Raw genomic sequence first — 22,372 nt, forward strand, 5'->3', positions numbered from 1 at the left:
TGAGGACCCCACCAGAGAGGGAAACAGACATAGAGATGACTTCAACTCAAAGCCGCACAGCAAGAAACCCACAATGGGCTGTGGTGGCACAGCCTTTAATCCCAGCACTCAGGAGGCAAAGACAGGCGGATCTCTGTGAGTTTGAGGCCAATCTGGTCTACGAGAGCTAGTTCCGCTAGTTCCAGGACAACCAGGGCTACACAGGGAATTTCTGTCCAAAAAAAGAACGTGAGAGAGAGAGCGAGCGAGCAGTGTTGCCCTTCCACTCACGCTGTACACCTCCCAACCCCTGCAGACTGCAGCGGGTCATCTCGTTTTCCTGGTGCTGGTCCTCTACTGGCCAGCCTCCTTGTCGAGCCCCACACTGGTACTCAGTGTGGGTGGGGAGGACCCTCTGCTGGTCACCAGCCTGGGGCACAGGCTTACCATGTTTACCGAACATGTTTGGACCCTCAACATTTGTTGACTAAATAAGTAAACAAAAACATGGGTAACTGGAGGGGTGGCCGTTCCCGAAGCCGGCCAGCCTGGCCTGAAGATTCACCCCGAGAGCCGGGAGGTCCAGAGGGCCCTACTTGATTTTGCCAACCCTAAGGACTTGGCCCCAGGTCTGTGTTGAGGAGGTACAGACATTGGAGAGTCAGGGGGCTCACAAAGGGTCTAATGGTTGTCACAGGTAAGAATGGGGTAGGAGGACCGGAAGCCATTCAGGGAACGAGACTGTGTTCTGGCTCCCTGATTCCATCACTCAAGACGTGTGCACCTGGCAGAACACAGGTGCTGTCCCAGACAGATGCTGGGGTAAACACCTGGCTTCCACTCTCCTGGAACAGGCTCTCCCAAGACTCAGTGTCCCGGCAGCAGACACAGCCCTGCCGTAGGTTCTGAACACACTGACCGTAGCCGTGGGTAAGGGGCTTCTGAGGAGTCTGCATTTAGCTGAGCCCTGAGTAATAAGGCAGCAGAGCTGAGGACTGCCTGCTGCCGGAAAAGGACCCCAGGCAAAGAAGAACCAGGCAACCAGGAGAAGGCTCAGAGGAACCAAAGTTCATGGAGGGAGGCTGAGCGGCCTGGAACCTGCAGAGCTGGTCAGGGGAGCTGCAGTGGGAGGAGACAGTGGTTGCCAGGGCTCTACAACAACCTGCGCTCACATAGGTTAATGACAACTACGACTAGATGCTCTGATTTTACAAGAAAATTTGGAAATCTGGAATCGTACACAAAACTTCCTGGTTATTGTTTTGTTTTTTAAATTTATTTTTCTTTTTAATCATGTGGTGTGCGTGTGTGTGTGTGTGTACATGTGAGTGCGGTTTCCTTCAGAGTCCAGAGGCTTCAGATCCCCTGGAGCTGGGGTTACAGATGGTTGTGAGCCACCTACATGGTTGCTGAGAACCAAACTTGGGTCCTCTGGAAACAGCATGGCTTTTGACCTCACCAAAATGAAAGCATTTAGGAGGATGGCAGTCATCTTGACTGATGACCTCAACAAGATGGAATCAGCCATATGACATACTTTTTGGTGATTTTTTTTTCTCCCTTTTTGGTTTTTTGAGACAGGGTTTCTCTTCCTTAACTGCTAAGCTGTTTTTCCAGTCCGGCTTCTCAGTTTTTAAACAGCTGTATTTTTGTTTTGTTTGTTTGTTTGATGCTCCGGGCCTTCAGTTTCTGATCAGCTGCTTCCACCTCTGGAGTGCTGAGATTACAGGGGGGGCGGCTGCACTCAATCCTATACTCCTCTTCGCCCAGCTGTGCCTCTGGGGCTAGTTTCTTGTTCTGTCTTCACCTCAGTTGTCAAATGGAGAAAATGGTGCTAACGTTACGGGCTGGGTGGACAGGAAGTGATTAAACGAACTCATGTTTCCTGAGGGTTAAGATATCTTTAAGGTACCTGGTTCCATGGACGTTTGGGGAGTCACAGCCAACGAAAGGTAAGGGCATCTAACAGGACATGAAGAGAGAGAAGCAAGCAACAGGGTTTACTCAGCTGTCCTCAAGGAAACACCTAGATGCCAGCAATACCAAAGCGAACAGGTAGTTCCTAGGAGAGTTGACATAAAAATGACAGCCTCGCCATGGAGGTGACATTTAGCTGAATCCAGAAGGCACTGAGGAGGTATGGATGGCCCCAGGTGCCCCAGGTGGCACAGTGGAGACGGTTTGAGGAGAAAGTTAACAGCTGTGCAAAGGCCCCTGTGGCTAAACTGCATAGAGCCCAGGGGAGAGAAGTGAGGAATGGGCTAGGGTGGAGGTCCGATGGACTCTGGCCCATCCTCCCTGTCAGATGGGACTGGAGGAGAAGCATGCCTGGGGCTGATTCCAGAAGATCTGCTTACTACCAGTGAAGAGGCAGCAGGAAGTCAGGAAGGAGGCTATTGCAGGTGTGGGGTGGGGGTGGAGGGGGGTGCTGCAGCTAGGTGTGGGCCAAGCTGCCTGGGTTCTGGGGTTTGAGTGTCCAACTAGCTTAGGGGACAGATGGCAGGCAGTCAAGTACTGGAGTCTGGCCTGGGTGCATAGGAGGGCTGGTTTTAGGATGGAGCAGGCTTCAAGCTCAGGCCCAAATCGGGGGACATGGCCTCGTGCCTCGGACCAACCCCACCTGGACCTGGACAAGCCAATAGAAACCAGTACAGGTAGGTGAGCTGAATTTTCCAGCAGGGTGGCACCCTGTGAAGCCAAGAACAGTAGTGTAGGTGTTCTTAGCCTTCGCTGAGCTTTCTGAGGGCCAAGCGTGAGGAGAGGAGCCTGGAAGTCTCCAAGCCAACTTCCCAGTGGCCTGAAGGGTCCGGGACACTGGGAACTGTGGCTGGGCTGCACAAAGTGCTGGGCCTCCTCTCCCCTCCCCCTCACCACCTGCAGGTCAGTCAGACCCAGGCCTTTGTCCCACCACCCAGCCCCACGCTCCGCATGGTGCCCCCAGAGCAAACACAGCTGAGTGCTGGGCTCGCGTGCCGCTCCCGCCCCGCAAATCTCCGGGGCTGCAGGGCGGAGGCTTAGCCGGCAGCTGCCTGGCTGACTAGGCTGGACTCACCAAGGCCCCTCAGTGCCTTTCCGCTGTGTGCCTTTGTCATGCAGATGGCCCACTGGCTGCTGCCTAGGGGCTGCTCACTTGGGCGACTTCCACTCACAGCTGACCTGGGAATGGGGGCTTCAGGCTGTAGAGCAGAGTGGTATTGAGGGACTCCATGCCTGTTGCCAGTAACAGCCAAATCACCAGACATCTCAGTACCGGCTTCTTGCTGCACCGTGCCTAGAGGAGCACAGGTCCAAGGCTTTCCGCAGAGGCCATAGGCACCCCTGGAGAATAGCCCTGAACCCCCACCCACAGGCACAGCTCAGACCCCAGACTTCTTATGGTGGACCTCTGGGATCCAATTCCTCCCCAGTCTAGCCTGCACCTTCCCAGAGTGTTTTGAGGACAGGACGGAATACAGGAATCCGGGCATGGAGAGGGCTTTTGAGTTCTGTCCTCCACAGCCTGTCAGTCTCGAGTGCTGCTGGGTGTCTGAGATGAAGCGTCAGTGAACATGGCAGCCAGGCTAGAAGGCTCTGCATCCTGCTCCAGCTCTGGGGTTCTCACTGGCGCTATGTTGTCCCATGTCCGTCTGTTGCAGCCCCCCCTACCCCCCCCCGCAACCACCCCAGGAGCAGTCTCAAAATAGGCCGTCCAGTGGTTGGCAGTCCTTCCTGTAGGCATCAGGTCTGAGCTATTCTGTCGGGAGGGTGGTCCTGCCATGTCCAACCTGTTGGGATTCTTCTTCTCCTGGACATTTTTCCCTGCTGGAATGGCCACCCGGACTGTTCCTCTTCTTCCTCACCCCCACGCAGATAATGGATGGCAGAGCTTCAAGCCAGGCGTGCAGAACAGCACCCAGACCCAGCATGCTAGGTTAACCTGATGAGGACTCAGGAGGGACAAAGGGGGAACACCCAAGTTGCTCAGTATGCCGCAGTAGTTTCAACTGGTAACTGTCCTTTAAAAGGAACACACAGGGGCTGGAGAGATGACTGAGCTGTTAAGAACATTTGCTGCTCTTTCAGAGGACCCAAATTCAAATCCCAAGGCCTACACCTTGTACCTCACAACTGCCTGCAACTGACACATAGATAATTAATAAAGTAGACCTTCAAACAAAACAGAATTAAAACCAGAATGCACAAGAGTGGGCAAAGAGGCTTCAAAGCCAAGCATGTTTACCATGGGAACGTAGATGCCCAGATGGGAGGGAGTCTAATGCCCGTCCAAGTCCAAGCTGTGTGGCCTGGGTCACTGACCCCAACCCTTCCGAACACAGTTTTCTCATATGTGTAAGGAGTGCGGATGAATGAATCACATCAGGGCCAACTAAGGACAGCATGAGGCTTCCCAGGTGGAAAGCACACCTTCTGGTGGCTCCTGGGCTCCTCAGAGACCTCCTCCTCCCAGGCCCTTTGCTTTTGCTGGCCCTAGCTGTGGCCAGCTGAATCAAGCTGTCCTTCTGACTGGGGTGAGCAATGGGTGGCATGGGGCATTGTCGCTCAGGCTCACCGCTCAACGAGACTCAACCATGCTCTGCCTAGGAGAGGGGGTAAGGCTCCCCATCTCCACCAGGGCCTGCAGCTCAGCATTATAGGGAAGGGGTGGGGGCTGTCTCTCAACCCAGGAGGGGCCTCACCTCAGCCAGATCTGGTTTCTAGTAGGACTGGTTTGTCCAGGTAGCCCTCGATGGACAGGGGAGATAAGGCCTATGCAGATTGACCAGGCCAGCTAGAGATGCGAGGCAAAGACAGGGCTAGGCCCGGGTCTGAGGCAGAGTTGACTCATACCTTATTCCAGCCACCATCCTCAGCTTTGGGGGCTCCCTTTCCAAGTCACTCTTCCTCCCTGCAGGGAGAAGGATGACACAGAGGTGAGCCTGGGGAGAGCCATGCTTGAGCGGAGGGTTACTGTGAGGAGGGTTCCAAGGCTCCAGAGCAGAGGACAGAGGCTGTGAAGGGAAAAGGGTGAGGGTGTTGAGTTCACATTCCCACAGGCACCGCCTCGGCTGCCTCTGCTGTGTGGATGTTGATACAGTTGTGAAGTCCGCTCGTGGGCTTATACCCTCTCCCTCATCAATAGGGTATGCTCTGCCCACCTACTCCTGCCAGGCTCAGGAGGTGGGGTCTCTCCCATAAGGGCCCTGGCCCAGCACCCTAATAGGTTCTGTGGTCTGCCTGGATAACTACCAAGCTGATGGACAACTAGCAGCTGAGCTCTGCTCACTCCACCATGCCACATGCTCAGTGCTCACGGGAGTCCTGGCCCTTCCCTAAGCTCCCTGTGTGTTTTCTCTGGCCCTTGACCTTGGATCTGACCCTGACAGGGGCTGGGAGGGTGGGGAAAGGGACCAGGTGACAGTTGTGCCTCCTCTGGACACTACTCTTTCAGGACAAACAGCAGAACTTAAGGGGGAGACTCACTTGCTGGAAATTTCTTTGGGAAGTAACCCCAGGGAAAGAACTGAGCAAGAGGGGCAGAGGGGGCAGGAGGAGGTGACGCAAACCACACATGGGACAAGAGGAGGGCGCAACAGGCAGAGGCTCTGCCCCACGGGCAGCTGCTTCTCTTGGGCACCTAGGGTACAAACAGACCTTGAAGGTGGTCTTAGCAGTATGCCTGTGGAGAGGAAGGTGGAAAGTCAGCTAGACTGCCCTGAGCTTTAGGGCCGAGCTGGTCACATGGGCCCCATGGCCCACGACTGGAAGCAGTAGGTAGAGATAGGTAGAGAGAGCTTGGTGTGGGGCAGAGAAGTTAATGCAGCCCTTGATATAACAATAGAAAGTGTGGGTACAGTGAGGCCAGGGCACAGGCGAGCTCGACGAGGGGCAGCAGCCCCAGGTGTTTAGTCACAGTTGGCAGAGGAGCGGCACATGTGCCATGCAAGCCAGGAAGGAAGCAATGGGGTGGGCAAATGGAGGGCTTGGAGTGACAATGGGGTTTGCTGTGGTTCTATGGAAGGACCAGTGACAAAGGACCCATCCAAAGATGGCCCCAGGGAAGATTCTCAGGAATCTGGGCTGTGGCCCCCCTAGGTGTCTCTCCTGGCCTGGAGCAGGTGATACTTGGAACAGGGCTGGGGTGTGTGTGTGACTGGAGTGAAGAGCCTGGGTGGAGCTCTGGGTTTGTGACTTGCACTTGAGAGCTCCTCCACATGAGTGACCTGGGATTCCCTAGGAATTACCCAACCTAGGAGGGCATGACCAGACCAACACAGCCCCAGATGTCAGAGCAACCAACCCAGCTCATCCCCAGCCAACTCCACCACAGGCTGAGGCTGAGCTCAGGCTTCCAGAGCCCAGGCTTGACCCTGGATGGTTTATGATGTGACAAAAAGTGGCAAGAGCCACAGACCTCCTTTTAAGCTGTGGCCATCCCCCACTCGCCCAGTCTCCCTTGGTCTCCAAGTGGCTCCTGTGGGTGGTCAGCCAATCAGACGGCAGGGATTCACAGGGCCAAGCCCCAGACACCCCACCTTTCCCAGTCAAGATGCCCACTTGTCACTAAATGTGGAGCCTGAGGGCTCTGTGGCTTCTGGAAGTTGTCCTCCTGCCCCACAATGACAGTAGCCCTGTCACACATGCTACAGCTGCATCCTTGAGGGCATGATGTCATCAATGGAGTGGACAGTATGGCCTTCTTGCCCACAAGGACTCATCTTTCTCAGTGGCACACGAAGCTCTCTGAGCCGTGTCTTCAGGTGGTCGGGTCATCCCGCTCTCCTCCGAGAGGCAGCGGGCAGATGGCCCTGAGCAGAAGGCGGAGGTGACTTGTCCGTTCACGATTAACAGTGGGATAAAACAACTTTAAACAGGCTGCCACACAAGAGCCAAGTGAAACAAGCTTGGATTCTGTTAGTTGAGCGTTAACTGGCCTGACAAGGATCACCGCTCTGGGAAGTGGAGATGCGAAAGCTCCTGGGGGCTTCAAGGTGCCAACCAAGAGTGGGTCTAAGGGTTGGCGGTGGGTCTTCTGAGCTATGAGTCTCATCCGAGGCAGCAGTCCAGACCTAGAGATGAGCCACCATGCATTAAGCCTAGATTTCTCAACAAATACAGGACAGCAGAAATGAGCACCCTACCCACTCCTGTGTCCTTACCCTCAGCATGGCCTTGGTCCACTGGAAGAAGACACATTTGTGTATGGCGCATAATGAACAAAGTTGCCACTAGGAAGCAAGGGCATATAAGAAACTAACCCGCCTGGGTCAGGGCCAGGATCCTGGGACAAAGGATATTTTAGCTGCATCCCAATACGGCAAGCAAATTAAGGCAAAATAAGAACATTAATGTGGGATGTGGTTGCACATGCCCTTAATTCCAGCACTTGGGAGTAGAGGCAGACAGATCCCTAAATTTGAGACCAGCCTGTGATGTGGGATTCCCCTCTGTATGCTGTGAATACCACTAGTTAATAAAGAAACTGTCTTAGGCCTGTGTAGGGCAGAATATAGGTAGGTGGGGAAAACTAAACTGAGTGCTGGGAGAAAGAAGGCAAAGTTTAGAGAAGCCATGTAGCCCCATCAGAGACAGATGCTGGAAATTTACCCAATAAAGTTTACACAGCCACGTAATTATAATTATTAATAATCACAGACTATTAGAAATGGGTTAAATTAAGATGTAAGAGTTAGCTAATAAGAAACTAGAGCTAATGGGCCAAGCAATAATTTAATTAATACCGTTTCTGTGTGGTTATTTCAGGACTGAGCAGCTGGTAACAAACAAGTGGCCTCCTACAACAAATGGCGCCAATGTGGACAGCTAAATCCATTTAAAATCTGAGAGAGTTAGAAAGTAATTCTACACACAGAAAGGACAGAGTTAAACAAGGTTTCTTGGTAGTATTTTTCTCAGGTGGGCTCTTTTGCTAGAGGCAAGTGAGCCTCATTTAAGAGAGGCTTCCTGACTCAGCTTTAGCTGCAAAAACCTTGCAGCTCTTTTAAGAAGCCCCACCACCAAACACTTAAATGGTGTTGATGAATAGCCAATAGCGTGCTTCTTGGTGGTGGCAGGGACCTTGAAACTCCATAGAATTCTGGCAATAAACATGGCTCTGGCCAGTACCTCTGCCATGAGGCTAGACTCTCAGAAAGTTAAGGAATGGGGTGGATCCAGCCATCAAAGCTATGGCTTTAAACCTAGCCATACTGCTTAGCAAATTAAAGACTCATGTGGTCAGAAAAAGAGAGATCTACAGTAAAGATAGGTTCAGATGAAGAAAAGCTCTAAATGGCTTACAGTGTGTTTAAAAATATATGTAGGCTTGGGGGAGAAAAGAAAAAGACTAAAGTCCTTAAAACAAAAAAGAAAGAGAGTAGATGGGTGTGGTACACCTTTAATCTTAACACTTGAGAGGCAGAGGCAGGTGGATCTCTGTGAGTTCAAGGGCAACCTGGTCTACAGAGTGAGTGCCAGAACAGCCAAAGATACACAGAGAAACCTAGTCTCAAAAAAGCAAAAATTAAAAGGAAAAAGAAAAAATAGAGTTTAAAATAAAGTCACATAAAGATGGAAAATATAAAGAGAGTCTGGATACTGTATGTTATTGTGTTGTCTTTGAATTGTTTGATGGCTGAGGAAGGAACAACAGCTGCTTAAAGACATTTGATTATAAATGCTGCTGGATTAATCCAAGATAGGTATTTTGAAAATGCCTTGACTTCAAACTTGAAGTCAAAATGTATGTTACTTTGGAGAAGAGGTTTTGCTTTTGTTTCTACAGGAAATGAGAGACTGTGGACTCATTCTGAGTTAAAAAAAAAAAACGATCAGTTCTGATCAAGGAAGACCCCCAGAGAAATCCCCAATAGGAGCAGATGGCCCAGATGTCTGAGTTCTGCATCCAGAACACCCTCAAGACTACTGGCTGAGATGATCAAGCCTCACAGAATATTCCAGCCAGGACTTGACCATAATTCTAAAATTTTTTTAGGTCCCCATAAGATTATCAGTGCCCCCAGTCAGAGGAAGTAGATTGGAAAACCATGCCCACATTCCCAAAAAAAATGGATTATGGATATTTATCTTTGTTTAGAATGTTGACTACAAGTTGTTATGGATAATGGTTAGGACAAAAAGCTAAACAAAGGAGATTAGATTCAGAGTTCTTGTTTGTTTTTTTAAGGGGGGGTGCTGTGGGATAATGGTCTTTCATCCTGTCACTTGTATTATTTTTAATAAAATGCTAATTTGCCAGTAACCAGGCAGGAAGTGTAGACCGGGGTGACCAGGCAGGAAGTAGAGGTGGGGCAATGAGAACAGGAGAATTCTGGGAAGAGGAAAGAGTCAGTCTGCAGTTGTCACCCAGATGCAGAGGAAGCAAGATGAAAATCCCTCGCTGACAAAGGTACAAAGCCACATGGCTAACACAGACAAGAATAATGTGTTAATATAAGATGTAATAATTAGTTAATAAGAAGCCTGAGCTAATAATAGGCCAATGAGTTTATGATTAATGTAGACCTCTGTGTGTTTCTTTGGGACTGAATGGCTGCAGGACCAGGCAGAACAGAAACTACTGTCAACAAGCCTGGTCTACATAGTGAATTCCAGGACAACTAGGGAGATGTAGAGAGACCCTGTCTCAAAAACAAACAAAACCAAACCAACAAACAGCAAAATTGCAAGGGCCCTATGACAAGCAGATGAAGCTGTGAGAGACTCCATGAGGTTTTTTATACAAGGACCAGGTGAGAGACAGGAACCAAGCACCAGGGGTTTTGTCTTCCACTCCCATAAATGCAGGGTAAGGAGTTTGAATTTTTCTTTTCTGGGCTCTGTGGAAAGCCAATGGAAAGTTTTAAGTAGAGCAAGAACCTAGTCTGATTCACATTTGGCCATGGAGGCCAGAAACAAAGCAAAAACAGAAAGATGCACCACCAGGAGGTATTTGTGTATCACAGATGAGAGGCAATGGCTGCCTGAACCCCAAAGCCAGGCTCAGGCAGAGCACTTCCTAAACTTCATAGACCAAGTCCCAGCCCCATCTCTCTAGCTAACACTGGGTTCTTGCATACCTAGCTGCAAGAGAGTCTGGCAAATGTGACCTTGTTTGAGAGACCTTGTGCTGTGAAAGAACCTAGGACTCTACTTCTGAGGAAGAGAGGCACAACATGAAGCTGCTCTACCACAGTGACTAGTTGGTCCCCTCAATGATGTGCAGTGCACACACATGGTGCACATACATGTAGATAAAACATACACATAAAATAAAATAAATACTTCTAAAATTATTTTATTATAGGTATGAATGTGTGTGTGTGTGCCCATGCATGCACACATATGCACACATGTCACACACGCCTGGAGATCAGAAGACAAGTTGCAGGAATTGGGTGTCTCCTCCCACTTGTGTAGGTCCTGGGGATCAAACTCATGGTGTCGGACTTGGTGGCAGAAGCCCTTGCCCACTGGACCATGGCAGCAGCTACTGCTGTCTTCTTGTGGTCATAGTTACACACACTATGGTTGTCTGGTTCTGAAATCCCCCAGAAAGTCAGTGGCTTACAGCAGTGATAGAGCGTATGTGGCTGACTCGATTTCTTGGGTCAGGAATCCAGGAACTCATGACTGGTTGCTGACACAGGGTATCCCGTGAGGTTTCCATTAGCTTCCCGTTGGTGTAACATAATGCCTGAGACAATGGAGCTTAAAAAGAAGGATGGTTTATTGCCTCAAAGTTTCAGAGGTTTTGCGCTATGGTTCCTGGGCCCTGGGCTCTGAGCCTGTAGAAGGCAGAACATAAAAATGCAAGCTAAAGGCAGAGAAGGCTGCTCCACTCATGACAGGAACCAGAGAACGAGAGGACCAGGGAACCAGAGTTCCTACTTAGTGAACGGAAAGCACCTCCTCATCATAAAAGTCCTGCTCCCTCCCAGTAGCACTGGGCCCTTCTGGAACATTCCAGAACCAACTAGAGCAAGGTTGCTTCCAAGATACCAACTGCCATTTTTTGAGCTGGGCTTGGGGCTGGGTCTGTCTGAGATGGCGTGCTCACCCCTGGGCCATGGAAGCAGGCTACTGAAGGTGGCCCCACCTCTTGGACCTCCCCTGGTCTCTCGACAGAGTCTCTGAATGCCACCATACCTTCTGACCCAGTCTCCAAAGTTAAGCTCTGCTATTTCCAAAAGACCCTGGAGATGAAAGGCCTCAGACTCAGACCCTCTGAGTGGAGCTCACACAGGGACATCATGAATATAGCAATCACTGGAGGGGATCTCCCTCTCTTTCCTGTTGACCCTAGATCGATGGAGGCCAGCAGGAGAAGCTGTGCCTTGGGCAGATCAACCTAAGTGGCTTCATCAACACTCACCAGCCTGCATCTCCATACCACCCAGGACCCTGTTACGCTTCTCGCTTGCCTGGCCTTCTGTCTTCCTCAGACACTTGGAAACTCCCCCAAGCCCCAGGCTTGTCCTCAACAAATGAACCCATCTCCAACTTTCCAAGAAAAAAAAAAGTAGACGCTACAGAATTCATCTTCCTGTACCAAGCACCGTGTGTGTGTGTTTGTGTGTGTGTGTTTATGTGTGTGTGTGTTTGTGTGTGTGTGTTTGTGTGTGTGTCTGTGTGTGTGTCTGTGTGTGTGTCTGTTATCCATGTGTGTTTGTTGCTCCCTGCAGCTTCAGTACAAGAGGTAAATGTGATCCAAGTCTCCAGTGCTTGGCCCTCCCATCTTCCCCAGGATTTATCACCATCTCTTCTCCCCTGCCTATGCCCCTCCCTCATGCACTCTCCTTTTACCTGAAGCTCTCCAGCCTGCCGCTCTCTGGCTGCCCTCCCTCTCCTCGTGGTGGAGAGTTCAAATCTTCCTCTAACTCCAGTGTGTCTGTAAATCTCACATCATCTAGGAGCAGGCCAGAGGTCACACTCCCTCAAGAGGGGCTAGGAGTGGGTCCCATGTTGTGCCAGGAGCCTGCACTCCTGGGTGAGAGGTGCCTACCTGTGTCAGAGAAAGGCAGTGTGGATATGAGACAGACGCCAGCTGTCCCGATGTCTCCAAGGGGGCCCTCCACCAGACAATGCTGACTCAACAGGGACAGCCCCATTGTGCAACCAGTAGTAAATAAAAGCCAAGATTGGCCAGCAAGCTTGCACTGCCCGTGGATTGTTTCACAAAGTAGTTGACAGCAGCTGAGGATGCCCTTTCTAGCAGAATTCCAGATCCTGATATAGGAAGGACACATGTCACTACTGTATGAGCCCCTGACTATAGAACTGGGCACAGTTAGCAGCGACTGCCAAGGTCATGGGTGGGCCACACTGCGAGCCCTTGAAGCCAGTACTAAGCCTTAAACATATCAAAAGAGGTGACATCAGGTGACCCTGCAAAGGCACTGCAGTAGGCACACACCACCCTCTGGAGAGCTTTTTGCTCTCAGGTCCCAGCACACCTCTGGTGGAGCTGATGCCTACCTGCTGAAGGTACTGACGTGGCAGAACAGGTATATGGTTCCCACAGTGTGCTCGGGCCCTGACTAGCAAAGACGGTCCAAGGCACAGCTGTTGATGGCTGCTGGGTGACAACTGAGCCCTGTGGTGGGCACTGGGCAGCCTGCACCCAAGCATCTAACACCAATGACTCCAGCAACCCTCCAGAGGAGAACTGCCCATCGTGAGACCAGCAGCCAGACCGTGGCGGGAGCCGCCACCTGGGGCAAGCTCAGAAGCTCTGAGGTGGGTGACCATAAACCAGCTTTTCCCAGCCAGCAACCACACTGGCTGATAAGCCTAATTAATAATTAACTTTTTAATTAAATATCAATTTAAAGCAACACTCGTGCTGTCTCTTGTAGTGAATGCCTTGGCCTTCCTTTCCTAGAGAATCTGTTGAGGTCAGGGCATGTCGGCAGCCTGTGGTGGAGGGTTAAGGAGAGAGCTGAAGGTGGTTGTGGCAAGCTGGTGCCCATGGCTTTCCTCACCTGTGGCCACAGGGATACTGGACCCGCAGCACCTCTCCAACTACACAGGACAGAGTCCTCCCCTTTACCTCCAAGCCTCTTCTGCTTGCCACAGTCAGGATGGAACTGCCCCTGCCCTCGGTGAGTAGATTGGGCCCAGGCAGATGGACAGAGACCCAGGGTGGATGGTCCCAAAGGAGAAGAAATAGGTAACCAAATGCCATGGGGAAGGGGGCTCTGGCTGACCTGGCTCCTGGGAGGGATCCGAGAGGCAGAGGACCTCATGCACTCCCGATGTTTAGGGAACACGGCTGCATCCTAGCCACCAGCTCAGACCCTACAAACTACTCCAGGGGTTTCCTGACCGGCTGCTTGGGTGACCGCAGGCGTAACCACGGCGCCTGGGGGCTTGAGAGGCTGCCGGTGCCAGGTTCCTGCTTTGGGGTGTAACAGCACAGTGTGGTCGTCAGGCAGGTGGCCCCGGCCAGTGCTGCCCAGAGCCCATACTACAGAGCTCTTGGAGCGGAACCTGTCCCAGGGACAAGCCAAGGGGAACCAGGGCCTGAAACACAGGAGGCAGCTCAGTCAGGGGAGCTGCTTAGAGAGGGGCCTTAGGCTACTCTGAACGTGAGTGGTCTCAGGCCAAGATGCAGATACTGAGGTGGAATCTGTGGCAGATGGGAGGGACCCCAAGGGCAGCCACATTCCCACCTGACTGTCTAGGCCTACAGAAGACACTTTCCTGGGATGGGCGGTCTTCACTATCATACAGTATACCCATGGGGGAGTTCACAGCTATGACCAAGGCCCTGAGGCAAGGAACAAGGCCTTTGAGAGTGACCGTTGGAGTGTTCCCAGAGCCGGAGAGAGAGTACAAACAAGTATAGGGGCAGGAACCACTGGGAAAAGGACAAGCCTGTGGTCTTCAGTAGGAAGACAAAGACCCCATCAAGGGCTGTATGGGCTCCTGGCTTCATCCTGATTGTTGTCATCCCCCTTCCTGAGTGATTCTACCAAACCCACATGACATGGGACCTCCCTCCAGCCCAGCTCCCAGCCAACCACCCTCTGGCCTCTCCCGTGCCCCACACTCCAGACAGGACCCACCCGCCTACCCTTAGATTCACTCAGGGGACCTGCACTTGCCCAGGTCCTGCCCCAGGCCATATACTCAGTGTGCTCTCTGTGTCACCTGGAAAATGGGTTCCCTGGGCTTAGAACCATTGGAGAAGTTGGTGATGAACCAGTCACTCCACCAGCCCTTCTGTGTGGTCCTGTGAGGAGAGGAGGTGAATAATGTTCTCCACAAAGATATCCCTGCCCTGGTCCTCCACAGGATGGAGACTGAATTAAGGACTCAGGTTGGGAGAGGGCTTTGGGTGACCCAAGTGTCATCCCCAGGGCCTTGTGAGAGGGAGACAGAGAGGGACAAGAGTCACAGAGACCCAAGGATGCTGGCTGCCAGCTTCAAAACAGAAAGAGACTAGGAGAGACCCCTAGGCCCCAGGAGAGCCAGGCTGACAACGCCACTGTGGACAGAGAGAGGATAAACTTGTGTTGCTATAAGCACTAAGTTTGTCATTTTGTCCAGAAGCAATGGAAGGCAAACAGTCAAGCCTGGTCCTACAGTCTCTAAAGCTGGGGATCCAGCCCCCTCCAGACCAGGGCTATCTCATGGTTGTCCTTATCATCCAAGCCCCTTGGGAGGCTGACTGAGGCAAGGGGATCACTTGAGCCAGGAGATCAGGACAGCACGGGCAACATAGCAAGATGTTATCTCAAAAGATTTTTTTTTTAACCAAAAAACAAAATGTAAGAGAAAAGCTACAGATGTGCATGAGTCTTGCATCCATTAGCCAGCTGTGCTTAGCGCAGCTCTGGTGCAGAGTGTGTGGGGGTGCACACTGCGGTTGTTGGAGTTTAGGGGTGCATACTATGGCTGTTCTAGTTTACCCTCTTCTGTATGCTTTGATGTTGCCAGGGGTATGAGCTGGGCCATTCCAGTCTCCCCATGGCTTTAGCTTCAGGAACCACCAAACATGGGAGGGGCTGTGACACCACCCCGCCATTAATGGAGACCGGTTGCAACTCTGCCCAGCCTGGGGAGGGGTCAGTATTCCCTGGACAATGAAACTCATGATCCTCTATGGTCCATGATTGGAAAGGAGAGAGGGTGAGGCCAACCCTCCTGGTAACTAAACAATGGGCATGGTTTCCACCCAGCCACCAGATCCAAGTCCAGACAGGATGTGGGATGGTGGGTGCCAGGAGTCAGGAGGGGACAGATTGGTGTCCAGTGGAGACAGTATCAGTTTCAGAGGATGGAGCAGCTCTGGAGGTGTGTAATGGGAACAGCCACAGGATCCTTGCTGGGTTTCAAGCCACTAACCTGCACCTTGTGGTTGAAGTGGTGAATTTTATGCTGCATGGACTTTTCCACAAGTAAGATAACAGAGAGGGGAGAAAGAGGTGGCCCGACGTGAGCTGGAGGCTGCCACGGAGAGCGGAAAGGATGCCCTGGAATTGCTGAGACGGAACTGCCCCGGACCAGTTCACATGAGGAAAAGGCGTATATTACGGTGGAATGTTCTAGATCTTCAGTTGAGGGCAGAGGAGGCAAGACTTCGGTCCTCCTTCTAGCACCTCCCCTTGCACTGCCCTAAGAAGTGAAGGCCATGGCTGCTTGAGTTCTGGGAACTGCCTGACAGTCCCACCCTGCAGGTGGGTGTGAGAGACGCTTGAGGTTGAATGGTGGCAGGCAGACACAGTGAGCTCACCACAGGGCACTCCACACCACCCCCCACCGCCCCGCCTCGGGGCACTCCACACCACCCCCCACCGCCCCGCCACGGGGCACTCTGCACTGTCCCTGCTCTACCACAGGACACTCCGCACTGCCCCACCACGGGGCACTCTGCACTGTCCCTGCCCCACCACGGGGTACTCCGCACTGTCCCGCCACGGGGCACTCTGCACTGTCCCCGTCCCACCACGGGGCACCACGGGGCACTCCGCACTGTCCCGCCACGGGGCACTCTGCACTGTCCCCGTCCCACCACGGGGCACCACGGGGCACTCCGCACTGTCCCACCACTGGGCATTCTGCACTGTCCCTGCCCCACCACGGGGCACTCTGCACTGTCCCTGCCCCACCACGGAGCACTCCGCACCACTCCACCGCTGGCAAGGTACAGTCTCTATCACCGTGGCAATGGTTGATGGTGCAGTAGAAACTTCTGGAGGGAAGCATCTGGTCTCCTGGCTGAGCTGAGCTGCCAGGGGTGTGTCAACCTGTACAGCACATAGGCTGACTGCGGGGGGGGGGGGGGGGGGGGGTCTGACACTTCCTATCACCCTGCCCCAGGAACAGAGAGGAGTTCAGGACCAGCAGGAGCACCTTTGGGTCTGTGGCAGGCTGGCTTCCTAGTCAGGCTGTGGGGCCTGGATGTGGGTGAACGAGCATGCTGGTCCACAGCCACCTGTGTGGCAACCATAGCCCTTACTTGAATCCTGTTCAGCCCTCAGTTCTGCAGGGTCCCTCCTGTCCCTATGCCTCCCTCCATCTCCCTCTCCTCTCTGACTTTCTCTGATCTCAGTTATTCTGCAGTCCCACTACCCACACCCCCTCAGCCCACTCCCTTATCTGGGTCCCGCACAATCCAGGGAGCCCATCCCCATGACAACAGGGCAGATGGCCCTGTGATAGTGGCTCTCCCTCCCACCATGGCTCAATCCGTCTTTGAAATTAAATCAGCTGTGATAACATCAAGGGCCAGAGGGAGGGGAGGCTGCCTGTGCCCCACCCACCCTGCCTGCTCAGAGGAGGGGACCAGGGGGCAGACCCGCTCACAGTGTGGTCAGGTGACGTTGGCCTGGTCTCTTGCCTTAGGAACCTCAGTCTCTCCATCTATAAAACAGGCTGATCATATTTATGGCTTAGGCCAGTGGAAAGCATGGGAACAATGGGCAGGCCCGATGCCCTTCAGCCCACATGGACCCTTAGCCCCTCTGAAAGCCTCCCTAGTCAGGTCTTGGGCACAAAGAGAGCTCCCCAGAGCAGAGGCCCTAGATCACGGGCCTTACTATCGAGGCCACGCTATCCTGTAAGTAACATGCTCAACGGTAACACAGCGGTGTTTGCGTCCTCCCCAGCACAGTCAGACCCTTTCGAACAATTAGGGCCCCTGCAGGATGCAGCAGTTTGGGAGTGGAGAGCAGAGAGAGCCTGAAAAGGCCTTTGAGACTGGAAAAGCTGGATGGGTGAATTGGAGTCAAGAGTCCAAAGAGGGTACACTGTATAGAAGCTGGGAAGGGGAGCGGGCAGAGGGTTGAGGCAGGGCTACAAGGGACCTGGGGAGGAAGGAGGGTGGGCCACAGGATGCAGCCTGTGCAAGTGCCCTGAGGCAGGAGTGTGCTGGTACAGGCAGTGACAATGCTGGCAAGGCTGGAGCAGAGCAAAGGGAAGCTAGAGTCTATGGGGCAGGTGACTTGTGGCCTCCCAGGGACGGTGAGGAATGATGGCTAATGCCAGGGAGCGTCTCAAAATGCTCCTGATTTTTGCTTTTAAGACTTTACAAACTCCACTGGCTATGGGGTGAGAATAAACAAATAGAGACAGGGGAAAGAATGGGACGTCCAGGTAGATAGGAAGGATGGGAAGTAGCTGGGGACAACAGGGTAAAGTTATACACCGTCTCCAGATCCTGATGTACCACAGGGCGGGGCCGGCAGGATCTGTGGTTGGCAGGTCTCCACGCAAGCCCCTGAAAGGTAAGACATGGGCAGCCAGTCCCCACTGTAGACTCAGCAGGGCTCCAGGATAGATTTATCTTGGGCAGGATGCCCTGCCCAAGGAGGCTTGTTGATGACTCCCGGGAGACGGGAGATGACAGAGAGTGGCTTTTCCGGAGGAATTTAGAGAGAGAGAGAGAGAGAGAGAGAGAGAGAGAGAGAGAGAGAGACCAGCAGGCCTTACTTCCCGCTTCGCTACACCTCGAGATGGTATTCCCATGGAAGAAACATGGCCATGGCTCTCAGGAAGTGTGTCCCAGCAGAGAGGACCATGAGATGCTGAGCAACATCATGGGGAGAATGAAGGGGCCTGAACCAGTTTAAGATTCTGGTCTCTTCCCGGGAGCTTCCCTCTACCCTGTGTGTGGTAGAGCAGATCCCGCAGCCTGCAGGGTCTCAGAGCTTTCATTTGCAAAATGAGCAAAAATGTTGCTGCTGGAACCCTGGGCTGAGAACCTGAGGCAGCCCTGAGAGAGGGTTGGGAATGCCACATCTTAACTGTGCTGGAGGGAGAGAGGACAAAAGAGGAGACTCAGGAAGGGGGCAGCCGGTGGTCCCTGGCACCCGGATTCTTGGGATACTGGAATCCCCGAGTCTGGCAAGCTCCCAGACTTCCCCTGGGCACCTAACTAGAGTGTGTGACTGTTTGGGGCTGCTCAGCTCTAATTGGATTTGCCCAGCAGCTGTCTGACCTAAGCAGGCCCACTTGAGGCAGCCCTAGCTGGTCAGTGGTCAGGGACATTAGCAGGTCAACAGGGGCAGAGGTCGGGTGGTGAGTGCCATGGGGACTTTGATAAAGTCCGTCCCCAAACAGGGCTTGGAGCTCAGGCTCTGCCTTCTGTGTACCCCAGCTCCTTTGCCCCACCAGTAACGTGGTTAGCTGCCTCCAGCTGCCGACTGGCTGAAGACCCCTGAGGAATATTCCAGGGAACTAGGGCCCAGGCCAGACCTCAGGGCCAACAGCTTCTGGCCATCACACTTGCAGTGTTTGCTGGCCCTGGCAAGCTTGGGGTGATCCCTAATTTCCTAGAACAGGAAGTAGTTTCCTGGGCTCATTTCTCAGCGGCCTGCACTCCTCCCCAAGTGGTCCTCTTCTTAGTGTTGTGTGGGGAAGTGGGGACAAGTTCTTCCCTGGTTCCCTCAGTCAGCCAGGCCCCCTCAAGGCCTCCTGTCCTCCTGCCACCGTCCCTCTGACCTGCTGTGCCCTGCAACTTTGTATGTCACCTCTGTCCTCTCCTCACCACAGGCTGGACCCCTTCCGAAGCTGGAGTTTATGTAAGAGCAGCGTCTGCTCATCTCATCAACCCACACAGCGACCACAGGATCTGCCCCTTACCTGAGAGCTACCCTGTTACTAGCCAGTGTGAACCCTGGAATTGTCACGGCCCCCGGCCACACCTGCTTCTGTGCTCACTGCAGGAATAGCCATCATGGGCATTGTTTAAAGGCTGATCCCTTCGCTCCAGTGCCCAGGGTGGAACACTGGCTCAGCTGCCTGCCAGTCATGTAACCTTCCCTTTACCTCAGTTCCCTCTTCCATAATATGGAGCCGAGAACCCTGGTGTGTGAAAATTGGGGGTGTTCCACAAAGTGACTTACATTCACTTTGCTTGTCTCTTCTTGTTCATCTAACAGGGTCGCCTGGTCCTGTCCCAGGCCCTTTTCACGTGCTGGTCACACCACCCAGAATGCTCTCCCTGAGCTGTCGGCACCTCAGAAGGTCCTCCCGGGAGACCTGACCCAAACTCCCCCTACCCCTCCCAGCTTGTGACATTGCTGCTCCCAGCCGACCCAGTGGTCCCTGGCACCAAACAAGAGCATGCTCATGGTGGGAACAGGGAGCTCACCTGCTGCCCATTCAAGGGCCCTGGATGCATCATGCAGAGAGAAGCATGATGGGAGGTCACAGGGAGAGGACAGGGGTGCTGAGGCTGGGGAGGTAGTTGAGGTTAGACCATAAGGGCTCTATGGTGGGGACGAGGCAGAGGACTTTATGATCAGAAGAGGTGGGAAGGTTGAAAGCGGTGTAGGAAAGAAAGGATGGCGCTACTCCATTAGTGGGTGAGAAAACATGGGAGTTGGGCAGGAGAGCCCATGAGGATGGCGGTCATCCTGGAGAAGGAACATGGAAAGGGCAGAGAAGGGAGGACCTGAGGGTGACAGGATGGGCATATGACAGAGATTAACCACCACCTAAAGACCTGGTCCTAGGCTTGCTGTGGGAACCAGCTGGGCATGGAGGCCACAGCTCCTGAGTATGTCTGTGGAGTTGGGGCAGCCACACCATGGGCCTACAGCGACACACCCCCACCGCTGAGGATGGGAGACGTATCTACATGAGCTCACTTGGAACATTTATTAACCACTAGCTTGCAACTACTGTGGTCCCTTGTGATGGTGACTGGCCCAGGGCCAGGCTGGGTGGCTCTCACTTGCTGTCCACCCGCATGAGCTTCTCCTTGCCATTGACGGTTACTGACCGGAGCTTCCCATCCTCTTCCACCTCCACACGTTCCTGGCCATTCTCAACAATGCGCTTGGTGGTCACCTTGCGGCCATTCACGATCTCCGTGGATGACATCACTGACTTGAACCCTGAGTTGCCTGAACCGGAGCCACCGATGGAAGTGGACGAGAAGGTGGCGCGGCTGCCCCCACCACGGCCCAGGCTATCAAAGGACGAGAAGGCCTCCATGAACGCCGGGAACTCACCGAAGCCCGAAGAGAAGGCCCCACGGAAACCGTGGGGCCGGCCACGGTCACTGAATGGGGTGTCCCAGAAATCAAAGGAGAAAGGGTCCATTCCCCCAAAGAACTCGCGGAAGATATCCTCCGGATTGCGGAAGGGATAGCCAGCGCCAAAGGGACTGCCATGAGGGACATTGCCACCGCCACCAGGCCTCCAGCTGTCACAGCCTGCCCGGTCATACACAGAGCGCTTCTTAGAGTCCGACAAGACCTCATAGGCCTCAGACACCTGCTTGAACTTCTTCTCAGCCTCCTCCTTGTTGTCGGGGTTCTTGTCGGGGTGCCAACGCAGAGCCAGCTTCCGATATGCCTTCTTGATGTCCTCAGGGGAGGCACTGGACTTTACCCCTAACACCTCATAGTAGTTGGCCATGGCAAGGGTGGAGGGGACGGAATCGGATTGACGAGGGCTGAGGAGGGCTGGGGCAAGTGGTTGGGGTCCTCCCTTGGGTGGGGGACTTGCCGGAATCTGCTGGCTCTGGGTGGCGAGAGTTTAACTTTCCATCCTCCCACTTCTCAGGGACAGGTGGAGCCTCCGCTGAGAGGGGTGGGGGTGGGGGGTAGGGACAGTGCCGCTCTGGGCTAGGCCCAGGTGGCCCCTTCCAAGCTGGGGCCAGGGCCCTTTGTGACATAAGCACTGAGTAGCAAGTTCCCCACCCCCTCAGCCAAGTTCTACACATCATAGGGCCGTCGGGGAGGCTGATCTCTGTGGAAGACCTGGACTGTGAGTTTGGCTATGTGGAGGGGGTTTACTGGGATTCCTGGGAGCAGGGTCAGCTGCGGGACTGGGTCAGTGACACCAGAGTTAGGTAGCAGTGGTCAATGAGAGGAGCAAGGACTTCCTGGGATCTGGCCTCTGAGCCGACTCTGCGTTGCTGTGAAGGGCTGAAGAGGCCCCAAGCCCCTTGGGTTAGATAGCGGTGGTCATCTATCATATTTGTGGCCTGTTATTTCTAGATTCACACAGACAGCAGGAAGGCAGGCATGTTCATAAGCAGCTGGGACAGATCCAGCCCATAGTGCGCGATCAGCAAAGATTTGTTTAATGTATGAGGCTCAGAGACATCGCAACAGCTCAGGGTCACACAGCAAACCTGTGAGGGAGAAGGAAACTGGAACTCGGGCCATCTGGGCCATGGTGGCCAGCAAGGAGGAGGTCCATTCTGTTTAACTCTGGTATAAAAGGTGATTAATAGCTGGGCAGTGATGGCGCACGCCTTTAATCCCAGCACTTGGGAGGCAGAGACAGGTGGATCTCTGTGAGTTCGAGCCCAGCCTGGTCTACAGAGCTAGTTCCAGGACAGGCTCCAAAGCTACAGAGAAACCCTATCTAAAAAAAAAAAAAGAAAGAAAAAGAAAAGAAAAGAAAAGAAAAAGGTGATTAATACAAAGTACGGGTGAAGGAAGACAGGGCAGGAGCCCCCAGCGACAAGCCACCTCTGATCCTTGGAAACCAAATGTAGTCCATACATGGAAGAAAAATGTAGAAACAAGCTCATCCTAGACCTGGAGAACATCTCTGGAGTAGGTGGTGTTAAGGAGGGGACAGATTGAGGTGCACATCAGGATGCTAACGGAGAAGAGGTCTCGGGGGTCACAGCAGCCTGGAAAGTCTCCAGGTTTGTGGTCCTCGACTTGTGCTCTGCTACCAGATGCTGTTTGCAGTAGCAGCATTGACTTCTCCCTGTTCCCATCCTCATCCTGCGCAGCAGACAAAAGCCTCAGACTCAGCAACTCAAAGAGTGTCAACAAGAAACTGGGCTTTCAGCCGGGCGGTGGTGGCGCACGCCTTTAATCCCAGCACTTGGGAGGCAGAGGCAGGCGGATCTTTGTGAGTTCGAGACCAGCCTGGTCTACAAGAGCTAGTTCCAGGACAGGCTCCAAAACCACAGAGAAACCCTGTCTCGAAAAAAAAA

At 53.3% G+C, this 22,372-nt stretch overlaps 1 protein-coding gene across 1 annotated transcript; it reads right to left on the minus strand.

Moving 5' to 3' along the window:
• Positions 1–20,136: 20,136 nt before the first annotated feature.
• Dnajb8 (DnaJ heat shock protein family (Hsp40) member B8) lies at positions 20,137–20,829 on the minus strand. Its single transcript, XM_057785398.1, has one exon. The coding sequence runs from the start codon at positions 20,827–20,829 to the stop codon at positions 20,137–20,139; it is 693 nt and encodes a 230-aa protein (XP_057641381.1).
• Positions 20,830–22,372: the final 1,543 nt, after the last annotated feature.

The sequence above is a fragment of the Chionomys nivalis genome, chromosome 1 (genome assembly GCF_950005125.1).
Source record: "Chionomys nivalis chromosome 1, mChiNiv1.1, whole genome shotgun sequence".
Taxonomy (NCBI): Eukaryota; Metazoa; Chordata; class Mammalia; order Rodentia; family Cricetidae; genus Chionomys; species Chionomys nivalis.